The sequence below is a fragment of the Vigna umbellata genome, chromosome 2 (assembly GCF_029865625.1).
Source record: "Vigna umbellata cultivar VRB3 chromosome 2, Vumbellata_1.0, whole genome shotgun sequence".
Taxonomy (NCBI): Eukaryota; Viridiplantae; Streptophyta; class Magnoliopsida; order Fabales; family Fabaceae; genus Vigna; species Vigna umbellata.
The window spans coordinates 42,185,325-42,209,390 of record NC_142166.1 but is presented as its reverse complement, the minus strand read 5'-3'; the positions used below and the strand labels follow the sequence as shown (position 1 = coordinate 42,209,390).

Sequence of the window (24,066 nt, the reverse complement as noted above, 5' to 3'; positions counted from 1 at the left end):
CTAAGCACAGCCACTTATAAAGATTGCCAAAATAAAACTGGTCCTCACCTACCCACTTTCTAACACAAACAAAATCATTCTTCTCATACTTCCAATTCTAAAGTCGTGCTTCAAAAATGTGGTTAGTTCACAAACTTCTGCGTTTTGAGTCAATTCATGTTGTTTGAGCCCATTTTCTTTTACCTTGTGAAATTATGTAACAAAAATTAAAAAAATAAATTAATGAAGTAGGACTTTTTGGCGTGTGTTTATCTTTCACCGCACACATTAAATTAAAACCAAAATCAAGGGCGGTAGACAAAGGTGAGGATGTCATGAATAAACCTAACTCCCAACCATAAGCGTAGCATAAATTTATTGAAATTCTATATATGTTATATGTGTCAATATTAAATATTAACAAATAGTCACTGAATTACAATTTTACCCATATAAATAAGGACAATGACAGACTGTTAAGTAGTGCAAGAAATAATTTCTTATGCCATTAAACAATGTTAGTTTTTTCCATCACTATCTTATGTTATTTATACCTAATCATGACCACTAAAAACATTAAATTTAAATCTCGGTAGGAAAAAAAATAGACAAAATAAAATGTGTCCCATTTGAAGGTACACACACGTGCAAGATCTGATTTTTTTTACCGGAGTTTTGTTTTCATTTATGTTGTGTAAATTAAGATTTGTTCCCAGTTTTTAGTTTTTAAAAATGGTTACTATGAAATAGAAATTTACAATTATATCACATCACAGCTCGGAGTATATACATTTTAATTGATTTTTTCTTATTTCGGTTTATGTATATGTTATCAGTAAATATTTATTAATATAAACTTATATGAATTTCTTATACATAAGAATCTTGTTTTTAACGTAAAAAAAATTTCACGGCGAACAAAAAAATGGGAAGGAAATGTTGGTTCCTTAAAAATATGATTTGATTAACTGAAAGTAGCATGTATTTATGTGGATAATGGGAATTTGAATTAAAATAATACTAAAAAGGGATAGAAGTGGAGACGATGGATGCAGTAATTGTAATCGGTGAAATTGGAGGAAGGAACATAGCTTCCATATTTGACTCATCCACGTCTACTCGTAGAAGGAAGAAGGGTTGGTGGAGAACACCAGTGACCACCAACAGAACAAAACAACACAGCACAACGCATAGTCAAGAGAGGCACCTCAATCATGCTACATGTTTGTTTACATGTGTTGTGGTAGATTAGATTCATTCATCTTTTGATGACGTCACATACATCTCCTCCTTCTACCCAGCCAAACCCCAATTCTTTGAACCCTTTTTTTACTGATTATTTGAATTATCACCACTAATTTATTCGCATCAGTCACAAAGAGAGAGAAAGCGTGAGAGAGAGAGGTGGGTAGCTGGGAGGGAACTACTACTAATACTAGTTCCTCAAGAGGTGTGGCAAAGGCAGGTACCACGTGCAGCTTTCATTGAATAGAGCGACCCAACCCAACCCAAACCTACCTCACTCAATCCCATCCAACTTTTTCACTATTTGGTTTGGTTTGGTTTGTGCATGATCACTGCCACTGATCATCATCACCATTCGCATGGAATAGCCCAACAACTCTCTCACTTGTAACCCACCTTCTTAAGCTCTCAATGCTTCTCTAACTCCCACCAATTTTGTAGAATAAAATTAAAAACAACAAAAAGAAATTCTTGATTTCGTCAGCCCAGCTTTCTTTCCAAGGTCTGTGCTGTTATCCTTTATCTTCTTCCTTTTTTGTGTTCTCTTTGTGTAATTCTCTTTGACTTTATTTCTATTTTTGTTTTTTTCCGTTTTTTTTATGCACACCCACTTAATGTTGAAAACTCTGTGAATTCTATGCTGTTGGTGAAGGAAAAGAAGAGCCCTTTTTTTTTGTCCTTTTGTTTGTTTTTGAGTTTGTCTGCTCTAGTAAAAAATCTGTCTGTTTGCTGAATCGGAAGTTGAAGAGGGGTTAATTGCTTGAAAAGGTAGTAGTGAGTTATCACTAGATGCTGTCCTGTTCTTTAATGATTTTCTTTTGCAATTTATGTTTTCGCCATACCGCATCTGAGAGTGAGAGTGAACTAGTAGGATGTGTTTGATTGTTTGTATCTTAGAGTGAAATCTGCAGGTTTGGGAGGAATGGATTTGTGACAGATTTTTATGCGTGGCATCCCGATTTTCCAAAATGAGTTAATCGTATCAGCCACAGTTGTCAGTGTTTTCAAATCTGTTAGTTTCTAACCAAGTCCATATGTGGTTGAGCAAAAAGAACTTTGTAACTTTTTCTTTTGTTTTTCCATTTTCTTTTACATCATGCCGAAGATGCCTGTAAAAGTTGAGATGGATTTTTAACTTCTTAATTATATGATTTATCTTGAATTCATCAATATATTAAGTTGGACGAATGATTCTTCAAAAAGTTTACTGAACAAGCAATATAAATTGAGAAAAAGGAATCCTAGCTCGTAATTTATTATCGTATGTCTTGAGCTGCTGGTATCTTTTTTTGTTATGTTGTAGGAGACATACAGAAGGAGAACAATAATGGCTGACATTGGGCGTCGGAATGGATATGCAAATAGTGTACAGCCAAATAGGCACCCTGCTGCAATATCCGAAGTAGATGAATTCTGCAATGCCCTTGGCGGGAACAGGCCAATTCATAGCATTTTAATTGCAAACAATGGAATGGCAGCAGTCAAATTTATACGTAGTGTTAGGAGCTGGGCCAATGAGACGTTTGGAACAGAAAAAGCCATCTTGTTGGTTGCCATGGCTACTCCAGAGGACATGAGAATCAATGCCGAACATATCAGAATAGCTGATCAATTTGTGGAAGTACCTGGTGGGACCAATAACAATAACTATGCCAATGTGCAGCTTATTCTTGAGGTGTGTGATGTTGACTTCATGAGATTTTGTAATTCAAAATGCCATGCATATTTTGTTCAGAAAAGTGAAAAAAAGACAGTACGGATGGAAACTATACTTCGCCATGTATATTTAATTTTTCTAATTTTTTAAAGGTAATCAAATTGAATGTCATATATAACAAACATAATGCTATTGATCTTCCAGACATAAAATATTCATTCTATAAAAAGTTGGTATTGCCAATTTGTTCCTGTTGCTGGATCTTTGTTGCCTATAGCTCAATGCAGTTCATTCTTGTCACTATAGTGATTTGAGTCCTTATGTAATACTGATTCTTTTTTGTCCTATATAACTTACAAATTCTGTGTATTGGCATAAAATGTACTGCCCAGATGGCTGAGATAACTCATGTTGATGCCGTGTGGCCTGGTTGGGGTCATGCTTCAGAAAATCCTGAGCTTCCAGATGCATTAAAAGCAAAAGGAATTGTATTTCTCGGACCTCCTGCCATATCTATGGCTGCATTGGGAGATAAAATTGGTTCATCCTTGATTGCTCAAGCAGCAGAAGTGCCAACCCTTCGATGGAGTGGTTCTCATGTAGATTTCAATCTCCTATTATAGTGCTTTTCTTTTGTGAGAGATGCCCTGCTCACGAGTTGAAGTTTCTTCTTACAGGTGAAAATTCCTCCTGAAAGTTCCTTGGTTACTATTCCTGATGAAATTTATCGGGAAGCGTGTGTGTATACAACAGAGGAAGCAGTAGCTAGTTGTCAAGTTGTAGGATACCCTGCAATGATCAAAGCATCTTGGGGTGGTGGTGGTAAAGGCATAAGAAAGGTTTGCTTCTTACATAAACCCTACTGTAGCATTTAGAAAATCCTATAGCATTCACGCAGTTACCCTTGTAACCTTACTTTGTCTTCCAGGAGTATGTTAATTGTTTTCAAATTGAAAACTCCGTATATACCTATAAGAACAAGAAACATTCTTGTGCGGATCTTATTTTGGTATGATTTATTTGGTGAAATTTAGAAACTAACAGTCATGTGGCTTTTTAGGTTCATAATGATGATGAGGTAAGGGCATTGTTCAAGCAAGTCCAAGGTGAAGTTCCGGGTTCACCTATATTTATAATGAAGGTTGCATCCCAGGTTAGATAATCCACTGAACTTTGATCTGAAAGAACATGATTCTAAGGTCTTGGTCGAATTCTGATAATCTCTTTTGTTCTAAATAGAGTCGACATCTAGAAGTCCAGTTACTTTGTGATCAGTATGGAAATGTTGCAGCTTTGCATAGTCGTGATTGCAGTGTTCAAAGGAGGCACCAAAAGGTACACAAGCGTTTTGTTGCCAACAAATTGCCATGGTGAAATGAATCTCTCAATTTACCTAATCAATCGTCTGTAACAGATTATTGAGGAGGGTCCCATTACCGTAGCACCCATAGAAACAGTGAAAAAACTGGAGCAAGCAGCTAGAAGGTTGGCTAAATCAGTAAATTATGTCGGGGCGGCTACTGTTGAGTATCTTTACAGTATGGAAACTGGAGAGTACTACTTTTTAGAGTTGAACCCTCGGCTACAGGTAGCCCTCAACTACCTTTTAGCTTAATACTTATGTTTGGGAAATGCTTCTGTTATATTTTTGGAGATTAGTTAGGAAAGTGGCTTGGCTTGAAATTAGTTCTTCCTACTTCCCAGACCTTGTTTTGTTTTTATATTATTTTGTTTTTCACCATCAGTGATTGTTTTTGTTATTGTTATGTAGGTTGAACATCCTGTTACTGAGTGGATAGCAGAGATAAATCTGCCTGCAGCCCAAGTTTCCGTTGGAATGGGTGTCCCCCTCTGGCAAATTCCTGGTACAACTTCAGATATATTCTTTAGGTTAAATTATTGACTTGATCCCTAGGAAGCACTGACAACTTTGTAAAATAGCATGTCGCCAAATGACACATGTTGACACTCTAATATTGTCAGAATTATTCTTTTTAGTTCTTATACCTCTGAGAAATCTTGGAAACTTGGACATATTTGAACACAAGTAAAGAGAGTGAACCGCACCTATTATTGACTAAACACTTCCTAGACACTGCTATCATAAAAAAATAAGAAAAATTAGAAGAAACCAACTTATATTATAAAACTTGTAAGCCGCATAATATTTCTGTTGATGTTTGTTTTCATAAGGCTTAACTAGTTATTCTAACTTTTAAGATGTATGTTTCCAAAAATTTAATTGAGAGCCATTATTATAGAAAAACTATAACTTTACAAATTTGTTTTTAGTGTGAATCATATAAATTTTCATTTTCATTTGAGATTTTTGTTATATTAAAATAAATATTAGATGTGTCCTATACTTTGGACATTAGCCATATCCTGATGTCCATGTTAGTGTGTGTCCGGTGTCTGGATCAGAGTTGGTACTTCATTATAGTTGTACCAGCTTTAAATTTATTCCCTACATGAGAGAATTTTAAGTACTAGTCCCTACATTTGTATAAAAGATAAGTTGTACCCAAAACTAGAGATTTTTCTTGCAGTGTAAATCTGCTACTAAGCCTTCCTTGCATTGTTTAATTTTCTTCAAAATTTTATTAGGGACTAAAAATTACAATTTTCTCGTATAGACTTAAATTTAAAATGAGGAAACGGTTGGGACCCAATGAATAGTTTAAATTATTCTTTACTGATATTTGCTTTCCTATTTTCTATTATTTAATTTCTTACATGTATTTCATGTGTCTCCTTTAATAGAGATAAGGCGTTTCTATGGGGTGGAGCATGGTGGGGGATATGATGCTTGGAGAAAAACTTCAGCTTTAGCTACCCCTTTTGATTTTGACAAAGCACAATCCACAAAGCCAAAAGGTCATTGTGTGGCTGTGCGAGTGACTAGTGAGGACCCCGATGATGGCTTTAAGCCTACGAGTGGCAAAGTGCAGGTTAATTACCAAGTCCAACATCAATATCATCTGTTGCTTCATTCATCTTGTAACATGTACTGAGTTCAAGTATTTGTGCAGGAGCTTAGCTTTAAAAGCAAGCCAAATGTGTGGGCATACTTCTCTGTCAAGGTAAGTCTTCTGTTTCTTCAGATGCAGGCATAACAAATGTTGTGGTGCTAAAGTTTGTTGAATTATATATCTGCAGTCTGGAGGAGGAATTCATGAATTCTCAGATTCACAGTTTGGTAAGTAGTAAAATTAATTAATTAAACAAGTAAGAAAATTAACTACTATTGATTTTCAAATGACCAATATATCATTATGATCTTCAATTGGGAACTTGCATATTCCATAGTATTGTGTTGATAATGTTTAGAGTTCACACACCACCTGCCTTAATTCTAGGGTGTAGCTTATACGTTTGTTGGAAAACTTCATCTAATGGGAAGTGGTCTTAAGATGTAAACATGGTACAAGAGCCTATATACAGCCTATCTTGGTGAATCATATATTCCGGTGTCATCTCCTATTTGGTAGGCATCGAGAGAGGAGGGGTGTTAGAAAGTCTCACATCACTTGCCTAAATTCGTGAACTGCAACTTATAAATCAGTTGGACAATCTTCTCTTTGAGATTATAGGATGGAATCTAGTAGATGCATCATGTTGTGGATCTATCTTGTTCTTTTTTACCTTCTCCATCTTCTTTCAATGAATAATGAACAGTACACCTCACTTGTTATGGGACATATGATTAATATTTGAACTCATGATCTTTTAGAAGTAGAGCCAAGAGCTAGGATGTCCAGTTGGATTTGATGGAAGGTTGGGAAAACGGAAATCTCAATGCATGTATCAACAGATGTGTGCAGGCACATTTGCTTGTTTATGTAAAATTTTTCTTCATAGGTCTCGACAATAAGCAGTGGTAATAGTTTAAGGGTGAGCCTTGGCACAAGAATAAAGTTGCGCCTTGGTGACTAGTTGGTTGAGTTTAATCTAAAAATACCCTCTTTGCATATGCAAGAATAAGGTTGTGTACAATGACCCTCTTTCATACTTTCAATGAGCAGCGTTGCATAATAATTTCTTATGTGTAACTGACAACTCAATAGTCACTGCAGTTTTATGTTGGTTGTCATCCTCATGTGTGGATTAGTGGTATTAAATGGACTATGTAACACCCAATAGTTATATAATGTGTAACAACATTTGATATATTTACTAAAAATTTTACAACCTTCTTTTCCTGGGTTATATTTCACTCTGATAAAACAAAAAGAGACAGAGTGGCATTTTGCAAATTATAAGGGTGGAGTAGGAAAAATGTCGTCGAAATGGAGGGATGTTCTGTTTTTCAGATTACAGGTGCTAGGGAATAGAGATGATCATTGTTGGGCAAAGAAGAAAAACATCATGTCCACTCAGTTTTCTCAGATATAGTGAGAGCTTCTGATAATGATTTTGAAATGTTGATTCTTCTGTTAAGTAATGCATATAACAAACTTCATTATTGGTGAATTTGTTACGGTAGGGTATAAATTCTCCTTAACATTCTTGTTCATAAGGATTATGCATGTATTTACACAATTCCCATACTATACTCACCTTATACTATCTTCTAATCTGGTCTCTTTTACCTCAGGGCATGTGTTTGCTTTTGGAGAATCTAGGGCTTTAGCAATTGCAAATATGGTTCTAGGGCTGAAGGAGATTCAAATTCGGGGAGAAATCCGTACCAATGTTGATTACACCATTGATCTTCTGAATGTAAATTACTCATACGACTACAAATTGTTTTGTGAAAGTTGTTTAAAATGCTGAAGTGACAATATTACAATATTTGATCACAGGCTTCTGACTACAGAGACAACAAAATTCACACAGGTTGGCTAGATAGTAGAATTGCAATGCGTGTTAGAGCAGAGAGGCCTCCCTGGTATCTTTCTGTTGTTGCAGGGGCACTCTATGTAAGCAAACTTCGTTTGTTATATCTGTTATCTCCTTGAGCTTTTGTTAGTTTCATATGTGCATTCATAACCGTGATTGTTTCAATTAATGTAGAAAGCTTCTGCTAGCAGTGCAGCTTTGGTTTCAGACTATGTTGGCTATCTTGAAAAGGGACAAATCCCTCCCAAGGTATTGTGAATGGGAAGATCCTATAGTTTTCAGTGCCTTTAAACCCTATAGTGATGAAAATAATTTTTTGCAACTGTTACAGCACATATCTCTTGTCCATTCTCAAGTGGCCTTGAACATTGAGGGAAGCAAATATACAGTAAGTATTCTTATAAATGTCAATTTGGTTTTCTACTTACCTTTGTTGAGACTTATGCCATATCAGGCAAGAGTAAATTTGTGTAACTCATCTTGTAAAACAATTTCTAGATTGACATGATACGAGGTGGATCTGGAAGTTATAGATTGAGAATGAATCAATCAGAGATAGAAGCAGAAATACACACTTTACGTGATGGAGGTTTGCTAATGCAGGCAAGTATTTGTTCTCTAAACACCTATTTTATGCGTGTTATTTATTTTGCACTTTTCCCCATGACAGTACTATTTATCACACTCAATTATATCATCCCATGGTTTGTGAACATTTTGCATTTCTAGTTCAATCTTAATTAGATTCTTCTGGTATAATTTCCTTGATATAGACATAAACAATTGCTGCTCCGGCTTCTAAAATTTTAGTATCGGGATTAATCGTTTAGCATAAAGTCTTTGTGAATGCATTGTTCTTCTCTATCAGTATGTTAGAGAAATGTTATGTGTGAAAAAGTACTTATTTTTTCTGGAGATGTTCAAACCTTTTTTTTGCCAAACATTGGAAAGGAATGTGGGCATTTAAGTACAGCTGATTTATCGTTATCTAAAGATTGCATTATTTTATCAGAGTTAAGACTTAAAACAAATCATAACTGGAAAGATTTTTGTTAAAGAAACAAATAATACTTTAGTATGGATAGTGTATGATTGGCCTGTTTAGAAGAGATGATGTGTGTCTAAAGTACATTGTTTAATTGATGCTAGTGATAAAGTAAATTATTCACCAAAAGAAAATATAAACTAAATAAGTATTGGCTGCATCAATAACTTTATCTTCAATTTGGCTAATAGTATAGTTTATGCTAAACATCCCTATTTTATGACTGGTCTTTTGTTCTATATCTTTGTTCGAGTTATTAACTAGAGGCTTCCACTTGTTACAGCTGGACGGAAACAGTCATGTAATATATGCAGAGGAAGAAGCAGCTGGAACTCGCCTTCTAATAGATGGAAGAACTTGCTTGCTTCAGGTTAAATGAGTTTATTTTAACATTAACTATTTCTTTTGTGTCCAAGGTAAGTTTTTAAACCTTTTTTGTCTATACAGAATGATCATGATCCATCAAAGTTGGTGGCGGAGACACCATGCAAGCTTTTGAGATATTTGGTCGCGGATGACAGTCATGTTGATGCTGACACACCATATGCTGAAGTTGAGGTCATGAAAATGTGCATGCCTCTTCTTTCACCTGCTTCTGGAATTATTCATTTCAAAATGTCTGAAGGTCAAGCAATGCAGGTATTTAGCATTCAGTTCCATAAAGAAGTACAGGTGCTGAAATTGAAGAACATAAATAATATATTATCACTTTTTGCAGGCTGGTGAACTTATAGCAAGTCTTGACCTAGATGATCCTTCAGCTGTAAGAAAGGCAGAGCCCTTCACAGGGAGCTTCCCACTCCTGGGACCTCCTACTGCAATTTCTGGTAAAGTTCATCAGAAATGTGCAGCAAGCTTAAATGCTGCAAGGATGATTCTTGCTGGGTATGAGCACAATATTGATGAAGTGAGTGAAGTCTTCACCTTGATTCATAAACACTATAATTTTACTGCATTCTAGGTGGTTGAGTAATCTGTTACAGATAGGAGATTTTTGGATTCTATTATTATTGAGACATATATATATATATATATATATATATATATATATATATATATGTATGTATGTATGTATGTTTGTCTTGTTAACAAGCTAAACAACTATCTCAGGTTGTGCAAAGTTTGCTTAATTGTCTTGATAGTCCTGAGTTGCCTTTCCTTCAATGGCAAGAGTGCTTGGCTGTTCTGGCAACCCGTCTTCCCAAAGATCTAAAAAATGAGGTAAAGAGATACCATGCTTCTTTTTTTTCCCCTGTGGTTTAATACGTTAAAAGTAATCCAATCGGGTGTTGAACTTGGCTTTTCAGCTGGAATCAAAATATAAGGAGTTTGAGAGGATTTCAAGCTCCCAAATTGTTGATTTCCCTGCCAAATTATTGAAGGGAATTCTTGAAGTAAGTTTCTTTTCACGAATTGTTCATTTTGATGTTTCCCATTTTAATGTGAATAATTTATGAGGCATGTTTTACATTGCAGGCTCATCTTTCTTCCTGTCCCGAGAAAGAAAAAGGAGCCCAAGAAAGACTAGTTGAACCTCTTCTGAGTCTTGTTAAGTCTTATGAGGGTGGACGAGAGAGCCATGCCCATATAATTGTTCAATCCCTTTTTGAAGAGTATCTTTCTGTTGAGGAATTATTTAGCGATAATATTCAGGTTATTATAATTATTCAGCTGCTTGTACTGATATTATGTGGGCAATCTGTTTTGACCTTTTATGACTTCTACCGACAAAGGAAGTATTTTTCTGGTTGATGTTAACACTTATCTAGTTTTTACAAGATTCAAACTGATAATTATATATTTTTCTTTCTTTGTCTAAATCAAATGGTTTCTTTATTGTCTTGGGGAGCTTTATATAAAAACTAATAAAAATATTTAGTTTTCTTCTTTTGGCTGTTCATTTGAAGTTACAAATTACTGGTCTATCAGGCAACAAAATATAGACTAGGAGGAACTAAGTAACTCTTCTGATATAAAAGTTGTTTTCTTTATCTTTCAGTTTTCTAGAATATTCATGTTCCTTCCCTTGATGTCTAGGCTGATGTAATTGAACGTCTGCGTCTTCAATACAAGAAGGATTTATTGAAGATTGTTGATATTGTGCTCTCTCATCAGGTACGAACTTCTATAACCACTTCAGCTAGGGTGTTTTGCTTCCTCGATGTCTTGTTGACATTATACAGCAATTGAATTAACTGCATTTTTTGTGATTTTCAGGGCATCAAGAGTAAAAATAAGCTGATATTGCGTCTAATGGATAAATTGGTTTACCCTAATCCTGCTGCTTACAGGGATCAGTTAATCCGTTTTTCTTTACTCAACCATACAAGTTATTCTGAGGTTGGACATTACCCTGAGAAATTCTGTTCAAGCTGAAAATAGAATTCTATGTTAGTCATCACATATTTTAGGACATGGCATCTCTTCTACTTGGAGAGCATTGTGAATATACATCCTTCAATTATCTACTTTCCATTTCATCTTGCGGGTGAGACTTTTACATCTGTGGAACATTTTGAGCAAAATCCTTATTTGTAATTATTTTGATGCAGTTGGCACTAAAGGCAAGTCAACTGCTGGAACAAACTAAATTAAGTGAACTTCGATCCAACATTGCTAGAAGTCTCTCTGAACTAGAGATGTTCACAGAGGATGGTGAAAATATTGATACTCCCAAGAGGAAGAGTGCCATCAACGACCGAATGGAGGACCTTGTCAGTGCTCCTTTGGCTGTTGAAGATGCCCTTGTGGGTTTATTTGATCACAGTGATCACACCCTCCAGAGGAGGGTCGTTGAAACTTATATTCGCAGACTCTACCAGGTATTTCAGTTTTACTGATAATTTCAAATTTTTTAATTTTTCTGACTTTGTTATATTTATCACGTGCTTTTCTAACTTCTAGTATTTGCTATCAGCCTTATCTTGTCAAAGGGAGTGTTAGGATACAATGGCACAGATCTGGTCTTATTGCCACGTGGGAGTTCTATGATGAGTACATTGAAAGGAAGAATGGGGTTGAAGACCAAACTTCGAAGAAATCAGTGGAGGAGAAAGACAGTGAGAAAAAGTGGGGAGTGATGGTTGTAATTAAATCTCTTCAATTTTTGTCTGCAATTATCAGTGCTGCATTGAGGGAGGCGACCAGTAACCTTCATGACGCACTGACCAGTGGTTCTGCGGAACCAGTTAACCATGGTAATATGATGCATATTGGATTAGTGGGCATCAACAACCAGATGAGTTTATTGCAAGACAGGTACTGTTTCAGTAAATCCTCATATTAGTTTGAACCTTTCGTTTTTGTTTTTTTTCCTAATTGTTAAAGCATCAATGGTTTTATAGCTTACATTTTGTTTGAGATTTATAAAGTAGTTCTGGTAGCTTAGTTTTTGGTTTGATGATTGAGAAATATGGGACCACTGACTAAAATTAAAATTACAGTTTCCTAGAAGAAAACAAAGTATAGATGGACTAGTATACATATACTCTCTTTAGCTACTGATATGAACCTCCTCTTTCTTCTTGACACAAGCAACTTCTGATGTTTTGCAGCGGTGATGAGGATCAGGCTCAAGAAAGAATCAATAAATTAGCTAAAATACTCAAAGAGCAGGAAGTAGGCTCCACCATTAGAGCTGCAGGTGTCGGTGTAATCAGTTGTATCATCCAAAGGGATGAAGGACGTGCCCCAATGAGGCACTCTTTTCACTGGTCAGAAGAAAAGCTGTACTATGCAGAGGAACCTCTGTTGCGCCATTTGGAACCTCCTCTATCCATTTATCTTGAATTGGTTAGTTATTTTTTCAAGTCCCTGTACTTTATAAGGTGTGAGAAGGCAAATTCCACTTATATGCTAGATCTTAAACTTAAGCATTGGTCTGTTTATAGGACAAACTTAAGGGCTATGAGAACATACGGTATACTCCATCTCGTGATCGTCAATGGCACCTCTACACGGTTATGGATAACAAGCCACAACCAATTCAAAGAATGTTTCTTCGCACACTTCTAAGACAGCCAACCACAAATGAAGGATTTTCTTCATATCAAAGGCTAGATGCAGAAACATCTCGGATCCAATTGGCTATGTCCTTTACTTCAAGAAGCATTTTTAGGTCCTTGATGGCTGCAATGGAGGAGTTGGAACTTAATGCACACAACGCCAATATAAAACCTGAGCATGCTCATATGTACCTCTATATCATACGGGAGCAACAAATAGACGATCTTGTTCCCTATCCCAAGTAATTATAGCTACAAACTTGTCAAATATGTTCTTTTAGCATATAGCCAAGCTTTGTCTTTGTCTTACATTTGGATGTTATACCAGGAGAATTAATGTAGATGCTGGGAAAGAAGAAACAACAGTTGAGGCAATTTTGGAAGAACTGGCACAGGAGATCCATTCATCCGTTGGTGTAAGAATGCATAGATTAGGGGTTGTTGTGTGGGAAGTCAAGCTCTGGATGGCAGCCGTTGGACAGGCAAATGGTGCTTGGAGGGTCATTGTGAACAATGTGACTGGTCATACATACACTGTACATGTAAGTCTATTTTACTTTAAAATTTGAAGAAAATCTTTTCCCCATGCCACAACTTTTCCGGTTAGCTTTCTAAAAGGTTGCTTTTTACTAGCAAAGGTGAGATCTTAATAATTAACACGGAGTGTTTTGCATATATTTGATATAGAAATGCTAATTAGCATCAAACACAATTACATTTTTCCAGTCCTTTAAAGTATTTTTTAACCTGAAGAATTTGATAAATACCAGCTCATGTGTCAGCAATTCATTTATTTGAGTTTCTATAGAAGAGCTGTCTTAAACACTTTGCATCGATAAGGATCTTTGGGCAGGGAAAAAGTCAGACGAGTAATGTCTTTTTATCAAGTGGAATTTTATTCTTTTTCGTGATATCTTGAAAAGTTGATCAGTATTCACGAATTGTGACCTTTACAACGTAAAAAATATATATATGTGGACAATGGTGGTCTTCAATTTGTAGGGGTCAACAATATATTCTCATGTTTAGCTATATCTCATATGCATTTGAAGGATTATTAATGGGAACTATTTATAAATATTGATATGATTCTTAATTTGTATAATTTCAGATATACCGAGAAAAGGAGGATACCAACACTCATAAAGTGGTATACAGTTCAGTCTCGGTTAAGGGTCCACTGCATGGTGTGCCAGTGAACGAAAATTATCAACCTTTGGGAGTTATTGACCGAAAACGTCTTTCAGCAAGAAAGAACAGCACCACATATTGCTATGATTTTCCACTTGTACGTGCTATTTTGTGAATTTAATTGAAATATAAGTGTTCCACTTTTTGTTATGACCGGATGACACAAGTAGTCAAACCATGTTTCCTGAAGAGATATAATTCTTGCAGGCATTTGAAACAGCTTTGGAACAGTCATGGGCAATCCAACAGCCGGAATTTCAAAGAGCCAAAGATAAAAGTCTTCTAAAGGTAACAGAGCTTAAATTTGCAGAGAGAGAAGGTAGCTGGGGTACTCCTCTTGTTCCTGTGGACCGTTACCCTGGACTCAATGATGTTGGTATGGTAGCCTGGTTTATGGATATGCGTACCCCTGAGTTCCCATCTGGAAGAACAATATTGGTTGTTTCAAATGATGTGACCTTCAAGGCTGGTTCTTTTGGACCGAGAGAGGATGCTTTCTTCCGTGCAGTAACTGATCTTGCATGTAAAAGAAAACTACCTTTAATTTATTTAGCAGCAAATTCTGGTGCCCGTTTAGGTGTAGCAGAGGAAGTCAAATACTGTTTCAGAGTTGGTTGGTCTGAGGAATCTAGTCCTGAGCATGGCTTTCAGTATGTATATTTAACACCCGAGGACTATGCTCGGATTGGATCTTCAGTCATAGCACATGAATTAAAGCTTGAAAGTGGAGAAACCAGATGGGTTATAGATACCATTGTTGGCAAGGAAGATGGCCTTGGGGTTGAAAACTTGAGTGGCAGTGGGGCTATTGCTGGTGCCTATTCCAGGGCATACAAGGAAACTTTTACATTGACATATGTGACTGGCAGAACTGTTGGAATAGGTGCTTATCTTGCTAGGCTTGGAATGAGATGCATACAGAGGCTTGATCAGCCCATAATTCTTACTGGTTTTTCAGCACTAAACAAACTTCTAGGTCGGGAAGTATACAGTTCTCACATGCAACTTGGTGGACCCAAAATCATGGCTACAAATGGAGTTGTTCATCTTACAGTTTCCGATGATCTTGAAGGTGTTTATTCTATTTTGAAGTGGCTTAGCTACATTCCTTCTCATATAGGTGGTGCGCTTCCCATTGTTAAGCCTCTTGATCCTCCAGAAAGGCCAGTGGAGTATTTACCAGAGAACTCGTGTGATCCTCGTGCTGCCATTTCTGGAACCCTGGATGGTAATGGAAGATGGCTGGGAGGCATCTTTGACAAGGACAGCTTTGTGGAGACACTGGAGGGATGGGCTAGAACAGTTGTTACAGGAAGGGCAAAGCTTGGAGGAATCCCTGTGGGAATTGTTGCTGTAGAAACACAGACAGTGATGCAAATAATACCTGCTGATCCTGGTCAGCTTGATTCTCATGAGAGGGTCGTTCCTCAAGCTGGGCAAGTGTGGTTTCCTGATTCTGCAACCAAAACAGCCCAAGCAATATTGGATTTCAATAGAGAAGAGCTCCCGCTTTTCATTCTCGCAAACTGGAGAGGCTTTTCAGGAGGGCAAAGGGACCTTTTTGAAGGAATTCTTCAGGCTGGTTCAACTATTGTGGAGAACCTTAGAACATACAAGCAACCCATATTTGTGTACATCCCAATGATGGGGGAACTCCGAGGTGGTGCATGGGTGGTTGTTGACAGTCAAATCAATTCAGACCACATTGAAATGTATGCTGATCGAACAGCTAAAGGTAATGTCCTTGAGCCGGAAGGAATGATTGAGATCAAATTCAGAACAAGGGAATTGTTGGAGTGTATGGGTAGACTGGATCAACAGTTGATAACTCTGAAGGCAAAACTTCAGGAAGCCAAGAGTAACAGGGACCTTGCCGCCTTTGAATCCCTACAGCCGCAGATTAAATCCCGTGAAAAACAGCTTTTGCCTGTGTATACCCAGATAGCCACAAAGTTTGCTGAACTACATGATACTTCCTTAAGAATGGCTGCCAAGGGTGTAATTAGAGAAGTTCTGGACTGGCGTAACTCCCGAGCTGTCTTCTACCAGAGACTTCACCGAAGAATTGGAGAGCAGTCACTGATCAACAGTGTGAGAGATGCTGCTGGTGACCATTTGTCACATGCATCTGCAATGAACTTGCTCAAAGAATGGTATTTGAATTCTGATATTGCCAATAGTAAAGAAGATGCGTGGTTGGATGATGAAGCCTTCTTCAAATGGAAGAACAATCCAGCAAATTACGAGAATAAACTAAAGGAACTGCGTGTGCAGAAAGTGTTGCTTCAATTGACAAACATTGGTGACTCAGCTCTAGATTTGCAAGCTCTACCTCAGGGTCTTGCAGCCCTTTTAAGCAAGGTAAAGAACTTGAACTTTCCATTTCATTAGCTATGTCGTTACTATTTGTTTTCTTAAACTGTTTAGTTTATTATTTGCTTCATTATATCTTGGAAATTTTGGTGCAGTTGGAGCCATCGGGTCGTGGGAAGTTGACTGATGAACTTCGAAAGGTTCTTGGTTAGAGGAACCTGTATGTGTCTTATAAATGTAACGGATCCTATTGATTCCCTTGGCCAAGTTGTTGTCCCCAAGGGCCAAGTTGTGGAAAGAAGGCAGAGCATATCCCTATTACTGAAGGAATCCGTTGCTTTAAAATGTAAATGACATTAGTCTTGGATTGATTATTAATTTATGCAGTTAGAGGATCAAAACCAGCATCGCCATGTTCCATCTATTTATTTGCTGGTTAATTAATTCTCTTCCTACATTTGAATAAAAATGTAATAACGTGTAACTTTTTTATTCTATGCATAACAATTTTGGGTGGTCGATATATGCTTTACATCAAGTTACAAAATACTCGTCAAGCTATCAAGTTTTGTAACATCTGATTGTTCCATACAATTATGTTTGAGATGTAAAGGTCTGGTTTTTACAAAGTTGAAATCAAGGTTATCAAATTCGAGAGTTTGCGTAAACTTGTGAGAGTCGAGTAAACTTGACTCGGAAACTCGACTCGGAAACTCGTAAGAGTTTACTTCAGATGAAAAAAAATTATATAAATAGGTCTACAAAATTATATAACTTTAAATAAATAAAATCTATAGTTATATGGTTCATAAAAATAAATATTGTAAAACATAAATACTTGGATTATTGTCATATAATACATTTAATTAAATATATAAAACTTTCAAGCTCGCAGAATTGCTCCAAACTCGCGATTCTACACGATCTTACCGATTTCACAGTCTGATTATACCGAGTTTATGCAGAAAACGAGTTTACTTTCGAGTTAATTCGGAAGCCGTGTCTGGAAACGTAGTTTACGAATTAACTCGAGAGTTTGATAACATGGTTGAAATTATGACAAAATGATCAAGTTAAGGCTAAAACCATATATAACCTTGTGACCATTACCCCCCTCAGAATTTTGTTAATTCTAAAGCACCATCAATTCAAGTCTCTCATGATCAGTGGCCTAGTTCGTATATTCTTTCTAGCTTCAAATAACAGTCAGAGTATAAATCAATTTTTGGAGCAATTTTCTTACTAACATCAATCCCTTTAACAATTAATGTTCTTAATTTCACGTCATTGTGATTTTAGCAAAAGGGAGAAAAAAGGTATACGAGCCCCTGCTACTTCTCATTTTCATGTTTGCAAAACGCTATAGTAGCAATTTTTTTTGCACAAAACAAATAAAAGACCTGAAAATTAAAAGTCTTACGCGAAGAACGAAAAACTTGGACATCAAATAAGACCTGGGCAAACAACTAAAGACCTCAAAAAGACAAGCATTTAATCGAAGAACCAAGTATTCAGTAAGCTTCACCCGCAATCGAGATTGTTAAATCTCTGGTCCTGGCCCCAAGGAATGAGGAGTTGTGTGCCCCAAGGGAAAAGGGGTTCAGGCTTACCAATCTCTATTTGAGGGTGATGCATCCTTCTGAAATTTGAGCATGATACGTGCTCGGAATATGGTCAAACTCAAGCATGAAGAAACACAACAATTGAAGGAGCACACCATTAATTGGAACCAATCAGTTACAGGCCAATAGTGCCTTGGTGCGTATGCATATCTTGTATATATTCTTCTCATTCTCCCATATTCTTCAGTTTTCGACATAAATGTTTCAATTTTTTTTTAAATTAACATTGAAACTAAATGATTTTTGGATACCATGAAATTAAGAACTTCGTAAATTGCGTTTGCGGATTTCCTATTTGCAGTTACAATGTTGCATCATATTTTTGGACAGTTGATTTAAAAGTTCTACAACTCAATTTAAAAATCATCCCAACCACACAAGGAGGGGCTCAAGTGATAATCAGTACGAGAAACATACAACAAAACTGATCATGGCTTAAAATCCATGGGAACTGTACTGAACCAGATTGAAGTTGGCGTCCTATACATGAGTGAGAAATGTAAAGGAAGCTAGCTAAAAATCACCACGTACGTATTGGGAGTCTTTCTATTTACCAATACAGAACTTACCAAATATATTTGATAAAACCTCCTCCGATATATTTTCTCCACTTATTTGTCCAAGGGACAATGCAGCATCCCTCAAATCAATTGTCCAAAAATCCAGAGGCAGTTCCTCCTTTATTGATGATTGTAACCTTGCAAGTGCTTCCTTGGTCCGAACAAGTTGTTCACATTGTCTCTGAAACATCGTTATATCAGCAAACACAATCCAGATTCAAGACCTCCCCCCCAAAGAGAAGAAGCTTATTTTACTACTCTTTTTTGAGTATGTGGGTGCATGTGCAAGAATGTTGTCATGTAACAGAAGATCAACACTAGAGCCATTGCTTGGTTGGAGTGAAAATGGAATGGTAGAAAACAGAAAAGTTTTTGTTGAGTCCAGCAACATCGTTATTTACCATCAACCATTTTATTCTTAGCTAAGCATAATTTTGACCATTACTCCTTGTTCAAATTTACCAAATAAAGATACGTGGTCTCTAAGAGTCTATTCGTTCCTTCTCTTCCCATTCAAAAGGTTAAGAAAACTTTAAAGCTCCTACTAATTTGTAAGAAAGATGGAAAGCCAAAATGATAGTTTACCTGATTGACAGTCCATCTGCGACCCCCAGCAGGAATGCCTTCAAGACCCACAATCTGTAATACCGCCCTCTCTAAGTCTCGTAATCCTTGACCAGTAACAGCACATGTAAACACATGTTTGCTGAACATTTTATGACTCTGGAATCCTTTGTCCCATTCAGTCTCAGCACAAGGTTTACAATCTATCTTGTTGACCACAAGGATTACTGGGGTGGATGATCCAGTTGATCCCTGTCTTACAACAGAAAGGTTAAGTAAAGATTGCAGAATAATATGAAAATGCATCTTTTCTTTTCTCACCGCATGACAGAAAATAATAACAGGTACCAAGCTTAATACTAAAAGAAAAATGAAAGGTGTAATGCAATATTTATTATGTTTAAGAACAATATCCTGCAGAATGTAATTTTTAGAGATAACTACAGGATCTAAATGGTCTTATGTAATTGATCCCACCTAGCAGAAAAAAGTATTTTACCATTGTTGACTATATAGGATACCAAAGCATTTAAGGCAGCCAGGTGTCTGTATGCCAATTTATCATGTCATATGATATTAAGAATATGTTTGTGGTAAGATATATAGTTTGATGCTTCCCAGTTAGCATAGATATCTTGATACTACGTTTCTCTCAAATGTTAAATGATGCGACTATTTCTCCTTCAAATAAAATGTTTACGCTGCTATCTATATCAAAATAGTAATTAGATATAATGAATAAAACAAAGGAGAGAGGAGGAAAAAAATTATATGGTCAAACCTTGGTAGATTGAATCCTTTCGAGAAGTTTGGTGTCTTCCGATGTCCACCCTTCAACAGCACTCACTGTCATGATAATTACATCAGCACCCCTAGCAACTGCTTCAGACCGCTCTACGCCTAGTAGGAGAATAGAAATATAATTCCAGTACATCATGTGAAGTAATGATGTTAAGGTAAGTAGCATAACACTAGACGCATGCGAAAAAAGACATCTAATCCAACTATATAGCTAAGTCATCAGGCAAAGTCTATAGCCGTATTCTATCTAATTTTCACTAGATTTTATTAGTGTTTCATTTAAACTACACTTAAAGCAAGCAATAATTATTAGAAAGCTTGTATAAAATTACTTTGAGCTGACTATATTTAACTTATCCAAAAAAGAAAGAAGATGCTACAAAAACAAAGGAAAATTACAGATATCCTGAACTTAAAGGAGAAAAGAAAGAAAGCCGCACCAATCTTTTCCACAATGTCATCAGTTTCCCTGATGCCTGCTGTATCAAGAAGGGTGATAGGAATACCACTGACACTGATGCTTGCTTCAATCACATCACGAGTGGTTCCAGCAATTTCAGTAACTATTGCCCTCTCACTCTGCATGCTACAAGAAGATCATGCTCAATAAGTTAAACAATCACAATGCTTTACACACACAGACATACATACATATATATACATATATTTATTATGTGTGTTAGTTCTTCCGCTTAAAGATAAATTATGGACTTGAGACGCAGATTAAGTACAAAAATACTTCGAGAATGATTTAAGTTGGCCAACACCAAGGTTGACATCTAAAGAAGAGATTCAACAATAAATATCAAATTTAAGTTTTCGAATAACCAAAATGACAATGACATACTTTGCTCCATGCATTCAGAAGGCTTGACTTGCCAACATTCGGACGGCCAACAATAGCTATCTGAAAGAATTTCATATTAGGATAAAAAATAGGAACAGCAACAGTCATCCTCATATTCACATAGAAATAGAATGACAAATTCATGTTGTATCACAAAGTAATTTAAGCCTAATCAACTTTATAAAACCAGCTGGTAAAGTGAGGATTATCCCACTTATATAATTTGTTCATTTCTTAAAAGTTTATGTGAAATTTCCAGCACACTTTTATGCCAAAAAATTTGACATCTCAAGTGTTGCAATAAATATTTTTGAGTGAATCAATAGCATGTAACAGAATAGGTCTAATAAACCTTATTAGGATACTCTTTGTTTCCATCTACTAAAACTAATGCCAAAACATAACATGTGAGTGGGGACAATCCTTACTTTACAAATGGGTTGTATAGGTTTGAGTTAGGTCAAAACCATTTTGTAAGAGAAGAAACAAACTTATGTACCTAATACAGCATATTATGCGATGTGTTCCAAACCAGAAAAAAATCAGAAAACCTTAAGAATCTGAATACACCGTTCCAAACCATACCTGTAATCCAGACTGCAGAAGCTTGTCATAGTTTGCTGTCTCCAATGCATTCTCAACGTCTCGTGACATGTCATGGATTTTATCCATAACCAAATTCAAATCCAGAGGCGGCATCTCATCATCGAAGTCTAAACGTGCTTCAATCTCAGTAAGCAACTCAATGCACTGACTCCGCAAAGATCGAACAAGAGAAGAAAAGCCACCCTGTCAACAGACGCAACCAGCCAAGTCTTACACCAAACATGATGACGATGATACAGTAAAACACGGACACAGCGTCGAGTTAAACATACCTGAATTCCTTGCAGTGCAGCATCCGCAGCAGCCACAGATTTGGCGGCGATTAATCTTGCAACATTTTCGGCTTGTGAAAGGTCCAAACGCCCGTTAAGAAAAGCGCGAAGAGTAAACTCGCCTAAAAGAAGTAGACACTAATGAGCAATTTGGATTGGTTGTCGTGCGAGGGTTAAAAGAGCATTAAGTTTATTCAGAGTAACAGAGACGCACCTGGTTGAGCAAGCGTTGCTCCGGCTTCCAAACAAGTCCTTAGGACGCGGCGCAGACACACTTCGCTCCCGTGACACTGAAGCTCCACCACATCTTCGCGCGTGTACGACCTCGGAGCCAGCATCGGCACCACCAAGACCTCGTCGATGACGTTGCCATCGGAGTCCAAGACAACACCGTATTCGACGACGTGGGTGGTGGGCCGCCACGAGTTCCGGGCGGGCCGGAACACCCGACCCGCAATAGACACTGCTTCAGGGCCCGAAAGCCGAACGATTCCAACAGCGGCAGGTGGCCCCCCCAAGGAAGTTACGATGGCCGCAATTGTGGTCCCACTCCCAACAACCTCGTCGACACACTCTCCCGCTGTCAACCGCTCGTCTTTCTTCACTACTAACTTGTAACTGTCTGAACCTGCTCGGTATTTAACGGTTCTGGAGGTTTTGGAGGGAATAAGATAGTGCCACGTGACGCCACAACTCAAACGCAATGCCATAGGAAGGCGCGGCGGTGGAGCGAAGGTGGCGCACGTGTTAATGTGACGGAGCACAGTGCGGAGAGCACCCATTGATCCAGTTTCAGTTTCTGTCTGGCTGAAGCTTACTTTCTCCATCTATCTATCGATATTTATTTTCCGAAGAAGGGCCCATTTTATCTATATGGGTTTTGGCCCATCACTCCCTCCTTATATTAAGTCTATTTTGTTTTACTTCCTGCACCCCATAACTACTAAAACCTTATTAAGAAAAGCTGTGTGTGTTTTACTATATATTGTCTCATGAAAAACATCTGGGAAAAACATGGAAAAATTTATGGCGAGGAAAAAATACAAGAAGTATTTATTTCTCCTCTTCATATAAACAATCATCTTTCATGAAAGTCAATTGCTTAAAAGTTTTACTTCCTGTTGACGTTATTGAAAAAAAGGCTAGATTTTTACATCATTGTACCTCTTGAATATTTATATCGTCAACATTTTGAAGATTCTAAATGAAAATTAATTTTCAGCAAAATATGTTGTGTTATATTTTAATTTATCTTTCTTTAAGTAAATAATACAAGCAACATTAGCCTTACGTATATTTGTATATCATTAACTACGGGGAACTATAACCTTTTTCTTTTGTTGATTAATACTTGGATGAGAAATGATATAATAAATTTTAATACCTTTTTAAATTTATCATTTGTTATAATTAAAATTGATTGAATATCATGCAATTCGTAATTTTTTTATTTGCTGAGTTTCATTTGTAATTTTTAATAAATTTGTTTAACAATAACACTTTTTTTTGTTTTTATCAAATTTCCAAATTATATTAAACAACATAATACTACTTTAGTACATTTTGATCTAAATCTACTTGTTAGTTAGCCAAATCCTTCTCTAATCGGTCAATCTCGTATCGGTCACCGTTAGGAACAATTCGCTTACTAAGTAAGGTTGCTTGATCGCTGAGCTTGGCTAGGATATCCTTCGCGTTAGCTTCCCAGAGACCATTGATTAACTCTTTCTAAATATAAGTAAGGTTGAAGGGACTTTATTACCAAGTTTTAACTTGATACAAAAAATGCTTACGGCTAAAAGAGTAGACTTCTCTCCTCAAATGCGCTTGGAGAATCGAGTGGAGGAAGACTTCTTCCCATGCTTTCTCTTGTCTTTTTTCTTTTCCCACCAACCTTTAGAAGAACCAGGTGCAGGAAGACTTATCCCATGCTTCCTCTTGCATTTTTTCTTTTTTCCCCCAACCTCCCTGTTAGTAGGGGCGATGAAGATTGTGGATAGTAGAGGCATGTTCAGGATAGAAGCGACAATGTCTTCTGCATTAATCACCGTTTTGGTCGAACAATTAAGTGTAGCTAGACGGGCAAAGGCGAGCTCCTTGGACGCAATGGAGCTACTAATAGGTGTTGGATTCTTATCTAGTACTTTCCTATAAAAACCCACCTTTTTTGGATTCATGCTTATCATGATATCTATAATACAAGCAAAAATTTAGTCAAATTAAAAGTTAGACAACAAAATAACCGAACGAGGAAGGACTACTTACCACCAACATCATCGCCAATATTGCGAGACTTATAACACTTTAGCAGCACTCTGGTTGGTTCGGCAAGGGAGCTCCTCCAACACTTGAAGTGTTGATTATTCCGTGAGTGTCATCCTGGTATCACACTAAGAGGTTAGCCTTTCGAGATTATTCATTCTTGTTAAAGCAATATTTACAATAGTTTACCTTAATTGTCATCTTGAAGTACTCATCCTTAACTTTTTTTTACAAAGAGACAAACAGTTGAAAAACA

General features: G+C 36.8%; 2 protein-coding genes across 2 annotated transcripts; one reads left to right on the top strand and one right to left on the bottom strand.

The window, feature by feature from the left end:
• Window positions 1-1,088: 1,088 nt before the first annotated feature.
• Window positions 1,089-16,797, top strand: LOC124848275 (acetyl-CoA carboxylase 1-like). The gene is made up of 32 exons (XM_088106904.1): window positions 1,089-1,726; window positions 2,528-2,899; window positions 3,274-3,480; window positions 3,559-3,720; window positions 3,942-4,034; window positions 4,121-4,216; window positions 4,296-4,469; window positions 4,653-4,746; window positions 5,645-5,832; window positions 5,914-5,964; window positions 6,041-6,080; window positions 7,479-7,603; window positions 7,687-7,803; window positions 7,898-7,972; window positions 8,055-8,111; window positions 8,222-8,326; window positions 9,052-9,138; window positions 9,216-9,407; window positions 9,487-9,675; window positions 9,879-9,989; window positions 10,076-10,162; window positions 10,245-10,421; window positions 10,806-10,883; window positions 10,986-11,108; window positions 11,321-11,590; window positions 11,686-12,026; window positions 12,323-12,560; window positions 12,659-13,014; window positions 13,101-13,314; window positions 13,884-14,060; window positions 14,171-16,324; window positions 16,432-16,797. The coding sequence occupies exons 2-32, from the start codon at window positions 2,552-2,554 to the stop codon at window positions 16,486-16,488; spliced, it is 6,783 nt and encodes a 2,260-aa protein (XP_087963030.1). The 5' UTR covers window positions 1,089-1,726; window positions 2,528-2,551; the 3' UTR covers window positions 16,489-16,797.
• Window positions 16,798-18,153: 1,356 nt separating this feature from the next.
• On the bottom strand, window positions 18,154-22,364 carry LOC148204056 (uncharacterized). The gene is made up of 8 exons (XM_088106903.1): window positions 21,763-22,364; window positions 21,549-21,670; window positions 21,256-21,459; window positions 20,671-20,730; window positions 20,264-20,402; window positions 19,804-19,922; window positions 19,044-19,274; window positions 18,154-18,639 (listed from the first exon to the last, which is right to left on the bottom strand). The coding sequence occupies exons 1-8, from the start codon at window positions 22,328-22,330 to the stop codon at window positions 18,445-18,447; spliced, it is 1,638 nt and encodes a 545-aa protein (XP_087963029.1). The 5' UTR covers window positions 22,331-22,364; the 3' UTR covers window positions 18,154-18,444.
• Window positions 22,365-24,066: the final 1,702 nt, after the last annotated feature.